The sequence below is a fragment of the Tympanuchus pallidicinctus genome, unplaced genomic scaffold (genome assembly GCF_026119805.1).
Source record: "Tympanuchus pallidicinctus isolate F22 unplaced genomic scaffold, pur_lepc_1.0 scaffold12, whole genome shotgun sequence".
In the NCBI taxonomy this organism is placed as follows: Eukaryota; Metazoa; Chordata; class Aves; order Galliformes; family Phasianidae; genus Tympanuchus; species Tympanuchus pallidicinctus.
The window spans coordinates 16,726,091-16,743,305 of NW_026294637.1; the positions used below are offsets into that span (position 1 = coordinate 16,726,091).

The 17,215-nt window shown below is 40.7% G+C and overlaps 1 protein-coding gene across 3 annotated transcripts; it reads left to right on the forward strand.

Annotated features, from left to right (window-relative positions):
- Positions 1–674: 674 nt before the first annotated feature.
- On the forward strand, positions 675–17,198 carry CHRNA5 (cholinergic receptor nicotinic alpha 5 subunit). 3 transcript variants are annotated; one of them, XM_052672203.1, is made up of 6 exons: positions 675–785; positions 10,022–10,173; positions 10,596–10,640; positions 11,793–11,902; positions 12,628–13,459; positions 15,406–17,198. In XM_052672203.1, exons 3-6 carry the CDS (start codon positions 10,614–10,616, stop codon positions 15,565–15,567), a joined length of 1,131 nt encoding a protein of 376 aa, XP_052528163.1. In that variant the 5' UTR covers positions 675–785; positions 10,022–10,173; positions 10,596–10,613; the 3' UTR covers positions 15,568–17,198. The 3 variants fall into 3 exon arrangements, with proteins under 3 accessions (XP_052528163.1, XP_052528162.1, XP_052528164.1); XM_052672202.1 differs by lacking the exon at positions 675–785 and adding an exon at positions 4,680–4,836; XM_052672204.1 differs by lacking the exon at positions 675–785 and adding an exon at positions 6,155–7,281.
- Positions 17,199–17,215: the final 17 nt, after the last annotated feature.

Below are 17,215 nucleotides of genomic sequence, written 5' to 3' on the forward strand. Positions count from 1 at the left end.
GTCTGAGTGCAAACAGTTAAAGAGAATAGTGTGCAATTCTAAAGCTACATTGATTATTCTACATTTTATCCTGAAAGGCTCTAGGCATGTTTTATGTTCTGTAGCTGAGTGTTGCTTACACTTCCCCAAAGAATTCAGTTCCCTTGTCTGTCAAACAACAGTAGAGAGCAAAGTAGTGAACCACTTGAGAAATCATAGTGCGTGTACATGAATTAGAAATCAGAATAATTTCTGTTTGGTTTGTCCCTATGCTGAATGCAAAATAATGAAGATCTAGTTCCGAAAAAAGCAACACGAAGTTTGCAGAGGAAATGTAAACAAGTAACTCATAATTCTTTTATGCTCTTTCAGTTGTATTAAATAAAAAAAGCAGGATGAGAAGCCCTCTTGATTAACATTCTTAATTGAGAGGCCCTATCTGCTGAAATTCAAGCTGTGGGGATGGTGATTCAGCCTCACTACTGACTGGATTTTGTGGGAATGTGTAGAAGCTTTTTGCCTTTCACTGTGAAAGATATCGGATGTTTGCAGGATTTAATAAGAGATTTAATAAGACTTTAAGAAACCAGAGTGAATCCATACTGTGTATCTTAAATTTAACCAACCCCAGACATTTTTGGCTGGTAAAATATACATCACCATCATCAGTCTCAACAAAACCCTTTTTTTTTTTTTTTTTATCTCATTGCTCTAAGATTCAGTGTTGAGAACAGAGGAAGGAGTCTGGATTCAGGTGTCTGTGGATGTACTGCATTCACGTTGGCCACAGCTGTTTGCGTAGCGAGGTAAGGGTGATGTGGTTCTATGCAGCCACAGGACCTGCTTATGAATTTTCTAAGTCTCAGTGGAGAGCAATTGTTTCAATTGCTTTAGTCTTCTGTAATTAGTACTTTGTCAGTATTCAAGTTTTGTAGCTAATAAGGTTAGACTGAGGGTTTTTTTTGCACCTTGTGCAATACTAGACCTTTTCTTTTAGGTCATAACCTAGGAATGATAGTGTAAAAAGTCCTGAATAGTTGCACCAACATGCAGGGAGTAAGATTTAATCTCCATAACAAAGGACTATAAATACCTCAAGCTCCATCTCTATGTAGAGAATTTAGCATGCAGTCCTCTTATAATTCATTTAAGATATTAGAGAATACCAGCATCTCTTGCAGATTTCTGAATCACTGATATCCATAATGATGGCTGTTTCATAATGCTTGGAATATGCCTGAAAAGCAGCAGTGCTGACACAGAGATTCTTTCCAACTGGTCAAAGATCACTTAAATTACAGCAGACTCCAGCAATGCTTTCTGTCTTCTAGAAATCCATTACAGCATTTACGTCAGGGTTCGTCAATGTGTGCGCTTCACACAAGGAGTCTTGGTGTAGTAGTAGAAGTATTACCAGGTAGTTTATAGACTTATGAAGATATTGTTTCTTAAATGTTGCTGTTTCTAAGGAAGAGAAGTAAAAAGCACACGTGGATCTTTGTTTCAAGAATTACCGATGCTATTTCTTTGCCTGACTGCTTCATTCCCTGGTGAAAGGGGAACTTCTCAGATTCTGCAATAATTAAAAGCTGGGATGTTTTACATTTTCTGATCTCTACTCCGTTACACGTGGAGGTGTTGTGTGAAGCTGTGTAGCTACACATAACTCATAACACCAAATAATTACTTCTGATGATGCATTTGAGTTATCTTTGCTGATTCCTCTTCTGTTTTTTTTTTAATTCATGTATTATTTGGGGTGTGCTTGGTGCTAGCATGGAGTTTACCAGGTATTGCGTTAGTATTTCAGATATTTAGTTAGTGCCATGGATTAGGTGTTATTTTGACACCAGAACTTCATGTGGTCTCAAGGAAGGTGATAGATCTTTCAGATTAGGTAAAAGTATTTACTTGCAATGGTTTGCCCAACATGATGTTAGTAAACTTAAAGACTGGAGAGTTTACGTCTCACTGGGATGCAGAATAGAGCTTGCCAGGACAGGTACTCACAAATAGGCTATCCTAATAAATGGTCGTGTGTTTTGTTATTCTAGGTAGCTTCAGAGATAATGAAAGTTAAACAAAGAAAAAATAAACAAATTCTAATGACAATTCTTTTCAAATGAAGAGCAGATACCTTGTAGGACTGTTACCTGTGTGATTTACACTTCGCTCTGAAACACAGAAGGTTACTTCAGATGCAAGTCCCTGCTCATCCCATTATTTTGTTTTACATACTTACAAAAGCACACAAGGTGATAAAGGATGTGTTAAATTTGGCTGCTGCTTCTTTTTTGTTCTCAAACCACTTCTTTATTCTTTCAGTTCAGATTCTTAAAACTGGGGATAATAGTTCTCTACTGTGTTGTACGAGTATATTCACTCATAAGGATTGCACGTATGTTAATGTCTCGGTTTTGGAAGGCACAGAGCTGTATGTGATGCACTGATAACACATCCAAGTGCATACAAGACATCCAAGTCCATGGTGTTAACGCGCTCAGGTACGTCACACAAAAGAGAAATGTACCTTCAGAATACTGAGGGACTTTTTAAATGTCTTCTATGTTCTTCAAGGAAGGCTTCCTATACAGCTTTTGTGCACTAAAAGTTGTCCTTGTTTTCAGGTTTTAACTGTAGTCATTTCTATTACAATAAGAAAAACTGCTAGAATATTTCATCTGCGAGAACTGAGTACCCTTCAGTGGCTCTATAGCTCTCTGCTTTCAGCAGGAGAAAATTCAGCTTCTCAGACGTTTTTCAAAAGATTTTTTACAAAGAGAACAGCGCAGTTTGCTGTTTTTATCTGTGATTAGTTTGGCGTTTGGTTTTCCAGTTAAAGCTCTCCACAGTGCCCAGTAAAAGCTGCCATCAGCCAATTTGCTGGGGATTCACATACTTCAGTGGAGACCTTCAGCTGTCAGCTCCTGCTGAGAGAGGCCCAGGCAGTTCTCTTGTAACTGTTTCAGTCTCAGTGATAAATATTAAGCTTAGCATGCTACTGTCAGTATTAACATTTTGCTCCAAGCCCAAACGAGAAGAAAAAAAAAAAGGTTTATTGTTTAGTAGTCTTTTCTATACCAGTAATAATACAGCAAAATTGCCAGATGATCTACATAAAATATTTAGACAAAGTTTGGGCATGCAGTGCAGACAATTCAATCCTTTTATATCTTCCAGCATCTGTTTGGTCAGGCTGGGACACAGCTGCAAACAAATTCACGGTTATGTAATAAATCCAGTTAGCTACGTCCTGCACTTTGGAGTGGCAGCTATGTTTAGCTCTGTTAACTGAACGTGGCTCTGAGATGCGTTTACCACCATGCTCATATGCTGATAAAAGAAACACAGACTTTGTGTGGTAACCTTAGGTCAGGAACAGCAGGTGCAGTGCAGTAGGGGAGCGCTCATCACAAACAATAGATTTGTAATTCCAGTTGAAGCAATGCCCAGTAATTTTTGGAGCACACGGAAAACATCCAAACTCCACTGCAACACGAAAGAATACAACATTGGTGGGCTTGGTTGTTGGGAAGGTTGCTTGTTTGATTTCCGTGCCACGCTTTGGGCTTTCGTTTATTCTCCATCTTGTGCTGACCATTGCCTGTGCACCGAGCACTTCACAATAAGAGCCACACGCTGGATGTTTTGATGGTGGAGGGCATGCAGCATGCAGCCAGATTCTCAATCTGAGGAATGCTTACTGCAGAGCATTGCGATCGATGCTGTGTGCTGGGAGGAACTCCTGTGTAAGCAGCCCTCCTTCCACCCTGCAGTATGTCTGTCACTCACAGCCCAGTGACACACGCAGCCCAAGCACAGATGCAGGACAGGCAGACAATAAGAAATACAAGAGTTCAGCAACTCAGCATGGGTCTGATGCTGAAGTGCCCGTGTTGGTCGTTGAACATAATAGCCTCGTCATTTTTGTACAGCATGAATACTTGAAGGAGAGAATTCTGTTGTGGTTATACGTTGCCACTTTCAGTAAGGCTCATTCCAGGACCTACAAATGCTGGTCATTTTTTTGGAGTGGAGGAGGTTCCTCGTTGTGCAGTGCTGTGCAGAGCTGCTCAGCCCATCTCCCGCACCTTTCCTCTCTAAATGTACAAATCTTCACGGTGTCTTCCATGTGAGCACAGCTCGCTTCGTGCCGGCTGCTTCCAGTGCTGCCGATGCTGTGCACACTCTGTATATTAACATTACGGCCATTGAGGAAAAGATATCACTAATCACTGATATTTCACAGTTGATGCATTTAAAGTTATCCCTTCACACAGCTTTCTGGTTACCGGGTATTGAGAATAGGTCCTGGAAGGGGCTTTTATTATATACATTAGCTACCCGCGGCAGGTGGAATTATCTTAGGTCTTTTTTCAGCTTGCATCAATTAATTTGTATTGCGACTAAAAGTTCCAAACCATTCTGACTCAGAAACTGTAATTCCGTATGGAAGAGCGGTCAGACAGCGCCGGCTCGGAGCTCCCCCTCAGCAGCAGCGCTCCTCCCGCACAGCCGAGAGCACAGCCGACACCCCCGAGCCCCAGCGGGGCTGCGGAGCACCGGCCCGGGCCGCTGCCCTGAGGGAGGCTGTGAGGGAGGGAGGGAGTGAGGGCGGGCAGCCACGGCGGCCCCCGCCCCTCGCGCCCCTCGGCCGCTCCGCGCGGGGCGTGGCCAGCGCCTCCCGCCGGCAGCGGCGCCCCGTGCCCGCCGCGGGGCTCGGAGGCGGCGGGGCCATGGCCGAGCCGAGAGCCGGGCTGCGCTGCGGCCGCCCCCTGCTTCTTCTCCTCGCCTGCCTCTTCGCTCCCGTCCTCGGGAAGCCCGGAGCCGGCCCCGCCGTCCGCGCCTCTCAGGCGGGTAAGGCGCTCGGCGGGGGTACCGCTCGGCCCCGGGGCCGCAGCCCGGCTCTGGGCTGAGGGGGGAGCGCTGCGGTCACTCCGCGGTGCGGAGGGGCGCGGGGCGGCGCGTTGTCTCTCGGAGTTGAGGAGCGGCCGCCTGACGGCCCGCTGCGGCACGGGCTGAGGGGTGCGAGGCAGCGCGCGAGGGCGGGAAACGAAGCTTGGAGGAGCAAAATCGATGTTCCTTCAAGGAATTATTGATCGAGAAATATTTCTAAGTGCTTTATGGGCGCGTTGCTAAGGCTTCTGCCAGAAAGAATGATAATCCGGGAGTCGCAGTATACGAGCGGGAGGGAAATTAACGGAAGATAAAGTTGGCTTTTCTGAAAGCTCAAAGTTTAGGAAATAGCCCTGCGTAGGATGTAAGGGAACTGGATTGCATCGCCCTCTTGCTTTTAATTCAGCATGCACAATTGCAATCTGTTACCGCTAAATGTGACTGAAAAGGTTATTCTGTAACACAGAATTTGGAAACGCAGCGTTTTCCATCGCAGCAGAAAGACGGTGAAGAGCTCTGCTGCCACCCGAGCTTCTTCCTGACAGCAGAAAGCCACGCGCCTTCCCCTCCCAAAGGGGATTTTGGCATTTATTTGTTTATTTCCGCCTCTCTTTTCCTCTTTTTGTTTTCTTTGGTGATTCTTAGAATGCTTCTGCGATGCACACCCTCTAGATTAGGTCTGTACAAGCAAACAGTTTGCCTGTGGAGGTTCTGTGCGCTTGCTCATCCTCGCACTCCTTGCAGAGCGCAGAGGGCTGCCTGCCACCCCCGTGCTTTTATCATACAACCCACAGTGCGGATGTTTGGAGCAAAATCAGGGCTCCGAACAGGCAGCCCGAAGGTGATTGTATCTATTTCCTGATGAACTGCAGGCTGCGTGACAGTATAGCATGCTGCTGTCGTTATAAAATTTGTACATGCACTCATTAGTATGAGCAGTAATTATCCCTTGATGCTAAGCTCTTAGGGGACTGTCTAGTTATACTTTCCAATTATCAAGCTGAAAACTTTGATCTCTTAAATTCAAGTGAGCGTAAGAACTGTTTTCCCTGCTTTCTACATGCAGATGTCGAGCCGTTGTTCATACTGGTTAAGGCTAAGCAGCGTTGCAGTTGGAAATCTCTGACAGTTTCATGTCTGCAATACGTCACTCTGCTCTGCTGCTGGCTGGCACGATACTGCTGTGCTGGGGGAGAGCAAATAGCAATGCTCCAAATGACTTGAGCAGCCTGAAATAAATGGAAATATGTACAAGTTCTTGGAAATATGTACAAGTTCTTGCAACACAGGTCTGTCTTGGTTGTACTCTTAACCTTGGAGGTATCTAGATATCCTCTGACGAAACTGAAGACCGTGCAGCAACTGCAACTTGTGATCATTTTAAGGAATAGAGGGATTTGTCGTTGTGTTACATGTATCTTCCGATTAATGAAGCAGTGGCAGGGGGTTCTCTCTCTGTGTTGAGCGTTCTTTATATGTTTTTATTTATGTTTTTAAGATCTGTATAGTTAATATTGAAAGTATTCTTCCTTTACTTTTTCCTGTCTGTGCAATAATACTGTGGCTTGCTCTTAAAATTGTCACCAGCTCCCAGCGTAGTCTGATGTGACCAGATCTGCTTGGGGAATTCAGAGGACAATTACCAATGCTCGGTGTAGAAGATTCAGAGCTTATAGGAAAGATGGAAAATTTAAATATATTTCCATTGAAATGACCATGGGATGGTTGTAGAATACGATGCAAAGTGTTTCCACTGCACGTATAGCCTTCAAAGTGCTTCCTTCATTATAAATTATGTGAAAGACACTGAAAATTAGAGTATTGTCATAATGAAAGTGCAAGTGTACCCAAGCAGGTGTGCTGTGTTAATGCCACTCCCTGGTATGCAGGCAAGCTGTTGGGTGTGCTGCAGTTTGTAGCAGGCAGATTTATGGATAGCAGGCTGTGCACTACACCAGAATACCATTAAAGAAGCAAGTTTTAATTATAAAATACGGATATATGGCCATGATGATTATCCTTCATACTGTTCTTTCTCATTGTAGTGATATTAAATAAGAAACCCGTGCTAGAGATTCTAAATTATAATATTAGACTTCTAAGAAGCCCCCTGCGCCATGGATCTCTTCTCGAAAAGCACCAAGTAGTGATCCAGTTGTTTCTGTTACTAATTGCATTTCCTACTTAATTTTTAACCCATTGTAGCCCTGTCAAAAGTATGCTCCCACTGCATCCATGTTCTTAAGGTAATGATACAAAAAATGAGCGCTCTTGGCATAGAAATGATTGTTTGTGATTGCAGAATTCAAATTTTGTCCACTTCCTGATTTGATTTTTTAATTTTGTCCTGTACACAAAGTCACACGGAGGAAGACTGAGTGGAGAGAGCTTTGGGTGCAAACTGAAGTAAGTGTTGCCTCCAGGATTTATCACTGTAGAGCGCAGCTACCTGCGGTTCAGGCTGCAGAAGTTATTGAGCTCCACCTGGCTACAGCCACACAGGTGCAGGCATGCTTAGAGTGGCCCTTCAGGAGCTGAAAACCTGCTTCAGTGTGAGGCTTGTTCTCCACTTTGCTAATCCTTTCCATAGGTTTAACTTCTTCCTGCTCTTTTCCAGTGGTGTAGCCTCCTCCAAGTGCCTGCTGCCTTGCTGCCAGCTGTATTTCCCCTCTTTTGCTCTCTTCTGTACCTTTTTTTCTGCTAACCACCAGTTCTTCAGATTGTTTTAATTAGTGCTAACACTGATAAACGACGGTTACACACTTGGTAATTTTTAAAGCATGCAAATACACAAAGAAGAGTAATTGAATGCATGCAGTCCATGCAGTGGATGAGCTGTGTGTCCTATTAAATAACATGCAGAAAGGTGAGGAGCTTGTTTTATTTTTGCCCATTCTTCAGACCTTGTTACTGCCTCCAACCTCCTTCTGGATATAACCTCCTCTTACAGCTTATTTAGTAAGCAGAAAAGAGAGCTAGAAGCATGAAAACGTGTGGATATTTCCATGAGAGAGAGGAAAATAGCGATAATTAGTTGAATTATGCTGTTAGTAAATATGGTAATCTCATTAAATCAGTGAGTATGGTGTAGGTCTGAGTGTGAGGTGTTTGAAAACCTTGCTCTGAAGCGTGGCAAAGTGGTAAGGGCACACATTCCCTTTTAGCTCAGCGTAAGAGAAGCTGCATCTGCAAGTGGTGTGTACCTGGAGAGTGCTGTGTTGGTGCACAGGAGGTCATCTTACAGGAGCACAGAGACTGTGACAGTGCAACTCTGCCTCTGCATTGCTTCAAGGTCAATTAATGCTCACAAATTGTTCACAAAACTCGGTAGCGTTGGAACTTTAACAGGAAAATGCAATTAATGCTCATACAAAAATCATGTATTTATGAAACATTAGGCTGGAATGTACACAAAACTATTCATCATTGAGGAAATAGGGATAGAGAAACAGAGAAATTGAGTTGTGTCTTCGGGAAGTGTTCTCTCAGATGTCTGTAATAAGCAGAGCTTGGCAAATCCGTGTGCAGTTAGGAACAGGAAAAAGCCCTTGGCTAACGAGGTTGCATTGAGCTTAAATATCAGTAAGAATTCCTAACAGTGGTTCTGCTGCACTGTTCTCCACTGAGGTGGAGAAATCCCCTCGTGGTCAGGCCCTCACAGCACAGCAGAGCGCTGTGATGGGTGGGAGGAAACCAAAAGCTGCGACGCTGCGCTTGTCTGGGCTGGGTGCAGCCGCAGGCAGGGAGCTTTGGTGCATTTCAGTTGGTGTCTTCAGCCCAGCCAAGTCTGCCACAAATGCAAGCCCTTCAAATTGTTGATCCAGGTGGTGTTGAAATGACTGACAGGCAAACATCATGCTACCTGCGCTGACCACAGCCCCGCAATCTTAGGCAATAAACTTTAAATAGAGATCTCTGATGTTGCTTTTAATTGATCCTTTTGTTTCCTTTGTCTTTCACAAGAAAGGTTAAACAGTCATTTTTCTGCAAGCACCGTTCACTACTTCATCGTCTTCTGTGGCGTGCACTAAATTCACCTCCTTGCCAAGCAAAATAATATTAATCTTTTAAATCTCTCCTCGCGTGCATGTCTGCCTCTGGTTTTAATCTGTTTATGCCATTCTGTGGTGCTTTCCTATTTTCGATGCATCTTTTTTTAGATGGATACTGTTAGTGAGCACATCACTTCTAGAAAGGTCATGCCATAGCTTTTTGTTATGGTGCATTAAAAAGAGATGTTTGTGAACATCTTTGGGTTACTTTGCCCCTTAACCTGACAATAATAATTATGAAGTCTTTCTTTTGCAGTAGTTTCAGTCAATTGAAATCCCATCAGTGAGCAGCAAGCTCCTTCATGTGTTCTGGTGGTCTGTGTGATCTCCTGGGTCATTGTTTGTTGTTTTCCAAAGCTCTTCCAAACATCCCATTCTCCAGGGAGATGGGAGGAGACATTTTAATTTGCTGTTCTTTGTTCACTGTACAAAGACTTTGTCTGTGTAGGTCATCAGTCAGTCTCCAGGCACTGAAATGGATCCCTGAGCACTCTGAAAATGAAGTGACTGACTGCATGCTATTACTTAAAAATAAAGGTGCCTTCCTGTCTATAGAAAAACAGAGGATTTAGTGATAGACACATTAGCACATGTCTAGAAAATAATAAAGATGTGGGGAAAAGTACTTTACAAGTACTGCAGAGCTTACGTGTGGCATGGGCACAGATGTTAGAAGAAGCAAGGTGGAGACAGCTACATTTCAAACAGAAGCTCTGCAGTGTACTGAAGGCCTATGTGCTGGTTTTTAAAAGTGCCACTTTGGTTTAGAACAATAGAACTTCAACTCCTCATAGGTAAGTTTTGAGTTTTAGAGATTTCCATGGTTCCATGGTGCCTGGTAAGTGCTGTAAGTCAAATGACATGAGAGCATTTTGCCTCTGTTATTATTAGTAGTAAAAGTATCTTCATTTCTTGAGCAGTAGACGTGCTGGCAGTACTGAGGGGCCAATACAGCCAGGTCGTTTTGTAACATTCTGACACAGCCGTGGCCGTGCTTCTAGATGGAGGGGGATGAGAAACTTATTACTACCTGAGCGTGTGCACACAGATGTACTCATTTAAATCACTGTTAATAAGTTGCTGTTATTGTGCAGGTGTATCTGAACCTTCTTTTATTGCCAAGAGTGAAGATCGTTTGTTTAAACGTTTATTTGAAGACTATCAAAGATGGGTTCGTCCAGTGGAACACCTGAATGATACGATAAAAATCAAGTTTGGTCTTGCAATCTCTCAGCTAGTAGATGTGGTACGTACAGTAAATAAGCTTGTTTCTTTTATTTTACTTTTTCTCCCAAAACTTATTCTCCTCAAATTCTTCTCAAATCGAATCAGTTGGTTTTTCCACTTGGAGTTTTTCCTCCACGGGTTTCTTGTTCCATCTTGTTTCCATAGCAAAACAGTAAGAGTGCATGAAATACAGTCACATGGAAAAAAGGAAGAGAGGAAAGAATCATAGGAGGGGGAAAATACTGCTTTTTAAGCAGTTGAATAATATAAGGGCATAACTGTTATGTTTTAAAAGTTCTCCTAAAAGTGTATTAGCAAAGACTGGAATGGTTTAGGGGTGCTTTCTGTTTTTTACATCACAAACTTGCATCAACTGTAGCACTTAGTTACTATGTGCAGTGCAATTTTTTTGTTTTAATAAAATACATTTCATTTTTATAGGATGAGAAGAATCAGCTGATGACCACAAACGTCTGGCTGAAACAGGTGTGTGTAAAAGAGCAGTGAACTCTGAGGTTTCAGAACTGCAAATTGAAAATTGGATGCAACTTTGCTAAATATCTGTTCACTCAGACGCTGTAGTTCTTTCTTACTTCACGTAGTTTGTTTACATTGAAAGGATGAATTGTTACAAAACTCAGTTTAAAAAAATGAAATATGTTTTTAAAATGTGCCTTATAAAAATAATTTTGAGGCTGCATTGAATGGCTGCTGAGTAGACCAAGGTGTGTGTTATCACCATGATGAAAATCACTGCCTGTGTACAACAGGTTTTCTTTCTAGAGCTGTGTTAAGAGGAGTATGAAGGGTTTGTGTATATTGTTATATATTTGTTTTAAGATATTTCTCTTGTCAGGTGTTCAGTGAATAACTACCACTGAAGTTTTCAATTTCAGACCTGTATGTACTTGCTATAAAAAGCTGATTTTGCTCATCACAGCATTTGTTTATGGGCAAGAGGCAGCTACAGGCTTGATAATAATCTAAGTCCCATGCTAAACTTAGTGGCCACTATTAGCCTGTGAAATGCTTCTCACAAATCATTCTTAATTTAACTTAGAGAAGTGGTTGCAGGCTCTAATTATATTTGCTGCCTTACTGAATTATTTTTATTTTGGCTATTTTTTTTTCTGGTTCTTTCCATTCTCTTCTCTCCAATGACTGTAAGTTCAGGCGTTTATTTTCAAGAAGACTGTATTACTACTTAGCAAGCAGAACTTACTGCAGTTAAGTCAGCTCAAATGAAATAAGAACTGACCTGAATGTATTTACAATTCTCTCTGATGAAAAATGCAAGTTTCTGAGCATTTGCCCCTCTAGAGCTTTTAGTTCAAATATAAAATACTGTCTCTAATGCTTTTACTTGTGTAAACATGCTGTGAAAAAAGATTTTAATACTGTGAGGTCTGTATCAAAATAGTGTCAAATGGCTCTTATCATAAAAAACAAATGCTGGACAATGTCCTTAGTTGTCTGTTCAGCAAATTCAGTGTTGTATATGAAGTTCAGAAAACTTACAGAAGTGTGATGCATTTGTTTGCTAATTTTAAGTTGCCTGTATGTCTATTTTTATCTGATCACATCCTGCTTAAATGAACTCCACCTTTATTATGATTTCTACACCTCTTGCATCTACAGGAATGGATAGATGTAAAATTAAGATGGAACCCTGAAGAGTATGCTGGAATAACATCTATTCGTGTCCCGTCGGATTCTATTTGGATCCCAGACATTGTGTTATATGACAAGTAAGATTTTAATCTTTTTATATAGAACACCTTTTCCTCTTGCTAACGTGACTTTCCAACCTGCTTGTAGGAGGCTTCTTGTACGTAGTATGTGAATGTACGTTTAGTACATTAAGAATTAGCAGTAAGTTTGTTCCTTCAAGAATTGATGAACCCCAGAGGAAATAAGTTTTGAATGAACCTTTCTAATCAATTCAGGTGCACATGCAACACTTCTAACATTTTCTGGCTTGGTGAGTCAAGAGAGACTGATTATAATTTCAAGCTTGGAAGTGGAGCACAAGTGGAGTGGTTGTTTTTTTTCCCCAATTATTGTGATTTCTCCAGATTTAGAAGTATTTGTGCTGTATTACCAATAGAAACATCAGGGTTTGGTCAGGCTGCCAAAGGTGAGGATTTCCACAGTCCCTTGCTTGAATCATCAGGGCTGCAGTACAGATCTTTTAATGGCTTGACAATGTTCTTCACTTTTGTGAAGGTAATTAACTGTGTGAGATTCAGGTTAAAAAATAAAACCAGAACAAACAAACAACAAAAACCACCCCCCCAAAAAAAACAAACCTATAAACCAACAAACCACCCAGGAAATCAACCAACCACAAGAAGTAAACTGTGAACACAGCACGATACAAAATTGTGGCAGTGAAAGGGGAGAAAGAAGGAGCAAACAGCTGAAACAACAATAACAAAACATCTCTTCCTCCACATATCTCTTTTTCTTTCAGTGCAGATGGACGTTTTGAGGGGACGTCTACTAAAACTGTGGTAAAATATGATGGCACCATTGCTTGGACTCCACCAGCAAATTACAAAAGTTCTTGTACTATTGATGTAACCTTCTTTCCCTTTGACCTCCAAAACTGCTCTATGAAATTTGGTTCCTGGACTTACGATGGCTCCCAAGTTGATATAATTTTAGAAGATTATGATGTTGACAAAAGAGACTTTTTTGATAATGGAGAATGGGAAATAGTGACTGCAACAGGGAGCAAAGGAAATAGAACTGATGGATGCTGCTGGTATCCCTTTGTTACGTATTCGTTTATAATTAGACGTTTACCTCTTTTTTACACGTTGTTTCTCATCATTCCTTGCATTGGACTTTCTTTTCTAACTGTCCTCGTCTTCTATCTTCCTTCAAATGAAGGTGAAAAAATTTCCCTTTGCACTTCAGTCCTGGTTTCTCTGACTGTTTTCCTTCTTGTCATTGAAGAGATTATTCCATCGTCTTCTAAAGTTATCCCACTTATAGGAGAGTACTTGGTGTTTACTATGATATTTGTGACTCTGTCCATCGTGATAACTGTCTTTGCTATCAATATTCATCACCGCTCTTCGTCTACACACAACGCCATGGCACCTTGGGTTCGCAAGATATTTCTTCACAAACTTCCCAAGCTGCTTTGCATGAGAAGTCATGTAGATAGATACTTTGCTCAGAAGGAGGAAAAAGGAAATACGAGTGGATCAGAGTCATCCAGAAACACCTTGGAAGCTGCTCTAGACTCTATCCGATATATCACAAGGCATGTTATGAAGGAGAATGAAGTTCGTGAGGTGGGTGTTCTAGTGGTATTAAACTCATTTTGTTAAAAGGGGAAATTAAAAAAAATAAAGAACAAGGCAACTGAAACGAAGCACAACAAGAAGGAGGAATGGTTCACTGTGTGGGCACGTTCACTGTGTGGGCACATTCAATATGTGGGCACGTTCACTGTGTGGGCACATTCAGTATGTGCTAGGTTTTCTAGTTTTTATACTTCACTGGAAGTCATACACTTGTTTCTGCTGGAAAGAAGTACAGGTATGCTCCAGCACTGAGCTCCCAGGTTGGTATAATGCCATACCTGAACTGCTGACATATTTATGCTTTCCTATAGAAGCCCATGTTGTTGTTAATCAAATATGCTCAGGGACACACAGCTGTTACAATAGCATGTGCAGTAACTGCTACCTGCAGGGCTGCTGCATGCTGTTTTCATAATGAAAGAAGTAGGTATTTTTCATTTTAGTGTTGTACCTGCAGGCTGCCTGAAAAATATATTTGATTCACAATTCCAGAATAATTCCTGCTAAGCCTTTTTCTTGCATCTTTCATTTCCAAATATAGACAATTTTAAATTCCATAGTTTATATTAGGTTAAATACAGGCTGTCACCATAGATTAATTATTTTGTGCTGAGATCAGACTTTGACTGGATGAGCTCTTGAGTGATCTCTTCTAGCCCTATTATCATTTCCCTTTGACAACTTTCGATACAATTTAAAGGATATTTTTCAGTCTGTGCATTTTCACAGTGAGCTATCCTTAGTGTGGGTATTTATGCTGTGCAGGTAAGATCGTTACAAATTAGTTTTCCTTCCTTACTTTAAACTAGCACCTCTTGTAAAAGTTGCTGAGAGGAATGTACTCCTATGTTAGCCTTGGAGCAAATTAATTCTTCTAATGCAGCTTCTCAGGACTGTGCTCTGATATTATCACAAGGGATCCAGACTGGATTTTGAATACCTACTGTACTGTCAAAATAGGATTCTTGTATATACAGTGCAGAGTATGTCCATGTATATACAGCACAAATAGAATAGTTTGCTTAAAGGTATAGTTTTGAGTAAATTGTGAGTCGATTCTCTTTATTAAATTACTTTATTCAATTGTATGTGGCAAGAGAGTTGATAGGTATTTTGTTTTTTAGTCGGTGCAACTCTAAACGCCACAACTGCACATACAGCAGACTGGGGGTTCACTTACATTTTGTTATTTGGCCCCTGGGGAATGCAGGCTTTGACTGCAGAAAGATTTTAGCCTTGGTTGTTGAAAAAAAATTTACACAGCTGGTGTTGTAGCCTTGCCTTGCAGGATGCAGTAGGCCTGGGAAATGCAGGTAGCTCCAATTGAAACGAAAGTTGCTTTTTTGGCAGTTTTAATTTGCTTGCATGATCATATCAGCTGTACTTGCATTACTTGCAAAACTGTCTGTAGACATAAATAATCCTATCAAAAAGGGAAACAGTCTTGAAAGCACTGTGAGTGTTCTACCTGGTGTGTAATTCCATGCACTAGTTGTCACAGTTCTCAGATGTTGTGTGTAATCTAGAGCTGCTGTCTGCTGCTAATTGTTTGCAACTTTAGCATCTAGCTTCTGCCTGGGAGTCCTACTCTATGGTGAGGCTGTGGCATGAATCCTAAATCCTCCAGTATGTTATTAAATTGCATATTGATTTTCTCTCTGCATAACTGAGGATATTCTATGCTCATTGGGGTCAACTGGTCCACTAAAATTTAGCATTTAAGCTGCATATCTACATAGAGAGAAGTGTTTTCCTGCTGTGGGTCACAGTGTGATTTATTAATATGTGTATATATTGAAAAGGAGGGGGTAATCAGGTTGACCTGCCTAGGAGGGGGAGGAAAATAAGAAGTGATTAATTATTGCAGAGTCTGATGCTGTATGTTCACCTGCTCTTGCACATACTGGACAGCTCTTATGTTCTTTGTTTTTTAGGTTGTTGAAGACTGGAAATTTATTGCTCAGGTGCTTGATCGAATGTTCTTATGGGCCTTTCTTCTGGTTTCAATAATTGGATCACTTGTGTTATTTATTCCTGTTATTCATAAATGGGCAAGTATAATAGTACCTGTGCATATAGGCAGTACAAATACATAAGATATTTTTGGATCTCCTGTTAACATCATTCTAAAAAGGTTTGGTAGTATTAAGTTTCCATGCATGTTCTTTGTAGGCACGTTTCTGATAGGAAAAAAAAATACAGTCCTAAACTTAACAATTGTGATGTTAAAGCATGGCACGTAGGACTCACAGAAGTCAGTTTGCTTAGTGCCAGTCTATTAAGATACTTGGACATCATGCCAAAATCAAAGACCTTTGCAAATATCTGCATGTGTGTGTTAGGAGCAGTACATACTGACACCTACTGAGAAGGAGAAGGATTGAGATTTCTTAATGAAGATCACTGTAGTCCCATTATTAAGTTACTATGGGAAATATTATATTTATTGTTAAATTTTTGCAGATGCTTGCACAATAGAGTTGTATTTCATCTTATTATATTATGCAAATGAGAACTTGTATCTACACAGTAAATGAAAAATTATAATAGAAACATCACTTCCTTTCTTTTCAGCAGATCAATAAACAGAGCATTCTGACTGCGTTATGCCTCCATAAATTTTCAGTGGCATTTGCTGCTGAACTTGAAATCTTGTTCATTCTACCATACTAATGTGACCCTGTGATATACTGAGCCTTAAAATGCTTACAGGATACGTGAGTATTGACATCTCTGTGTCAGCTAGATCTCATATATGTATATTTAAAATTAACAATTAATGATAATAAAATTATTTACTCTAAACTATATTAATTAAATAATGGGTGTTAATTTTCAAATGGATTCCAGTGCTGCTATTCTTAAAAGTTTTATTTCTGGCAGAGACTCTAGAAGAGAACGTTTTTCCTACACGTTAGGTTTTGTCAGTTTCTTTGTTCCTTCACAACACAGCTGATTCCAGCAGGGCTCATGTGCAGCCTTTCAAGTCCCCTGCACAGGGAAATGATGCCAACTAATCTGTAACAACCTGCTGTTATTTTTTACCAAGTTATAAATAATTCTGGTTGAAAGAGAAACAGCTCTTCCTCTTCAGTTCCACAATTCCATCTAGTGTTAGATATCAGTATTCTCTGCTTTCCCATCATAATTTATTTTAAAAGTGAATTTGCAGTCTGATTTAATCCATTAGTACAGCAACTTTTTCAGTATCACTAATATTAATGCATCAGAAACTGTGTGTGAAAATTGCAGAAAAGCTTTGGGCATCTTGTTTCCTTTCCAAATGCAAAGTTTCTTTTTATAGTCCTCCTTAGCTTTGAATTACTTACTACAGTTTACCCTTATCAGAAAGGAATACATTAGCCATGTATCTTTTTAGCTCCCCTCCTGCACCTTGTTCAATAATGTCTGAAGACTCTTAATTACATCATGGGGTAATTGGCAGTGTGGCCAACGGAGTTCCAGCCTTTATACTAGTAACTAGCAATTTCTGTAAATGCATGAAGTTCTTTCAGTCGTTTCTTTAATCAGATCACGATGTCTGTGGATGAAAAAGATATGTTGGAACCCTCGGGGTTTTCAGCTCATCCTCAGGTGTGTGTGAAACGAAATTATTTTTAATAGACTCAGAAGCATGGGCCTTTACTTATGTAACTCCCTTCTGAATGTGCTGAGATGTAACTACTGTAGTTTTGTCTCTTGGTCAAAATAAATGAAAGAAAATCCCCATTTTCAACAGCTTGA

Coding starts and splice junctions, on each gene's coding strand:
- CHRNA5 (XM_052672202.1), top strand. CDS start 4,716: ATGGCCGAGCCGAGAGCCGGGCTGCGCTGCGGCCGCCCCCTGCTTCTT. Junction 10,174..10,595: donor TCTCTCAGCTAGTAGATGTG/GTACGTACAGTA, acceptor TCATTTTTATAG/GATGAGAAGAATCAGCTGAT. Junction 10,641..11,792: donor CAAACGTCTGGCTGAAACAG/GTGTGTGTAAAA, acceptor TTGCATCTACAG/GAATGGATAGATGTAAAATT.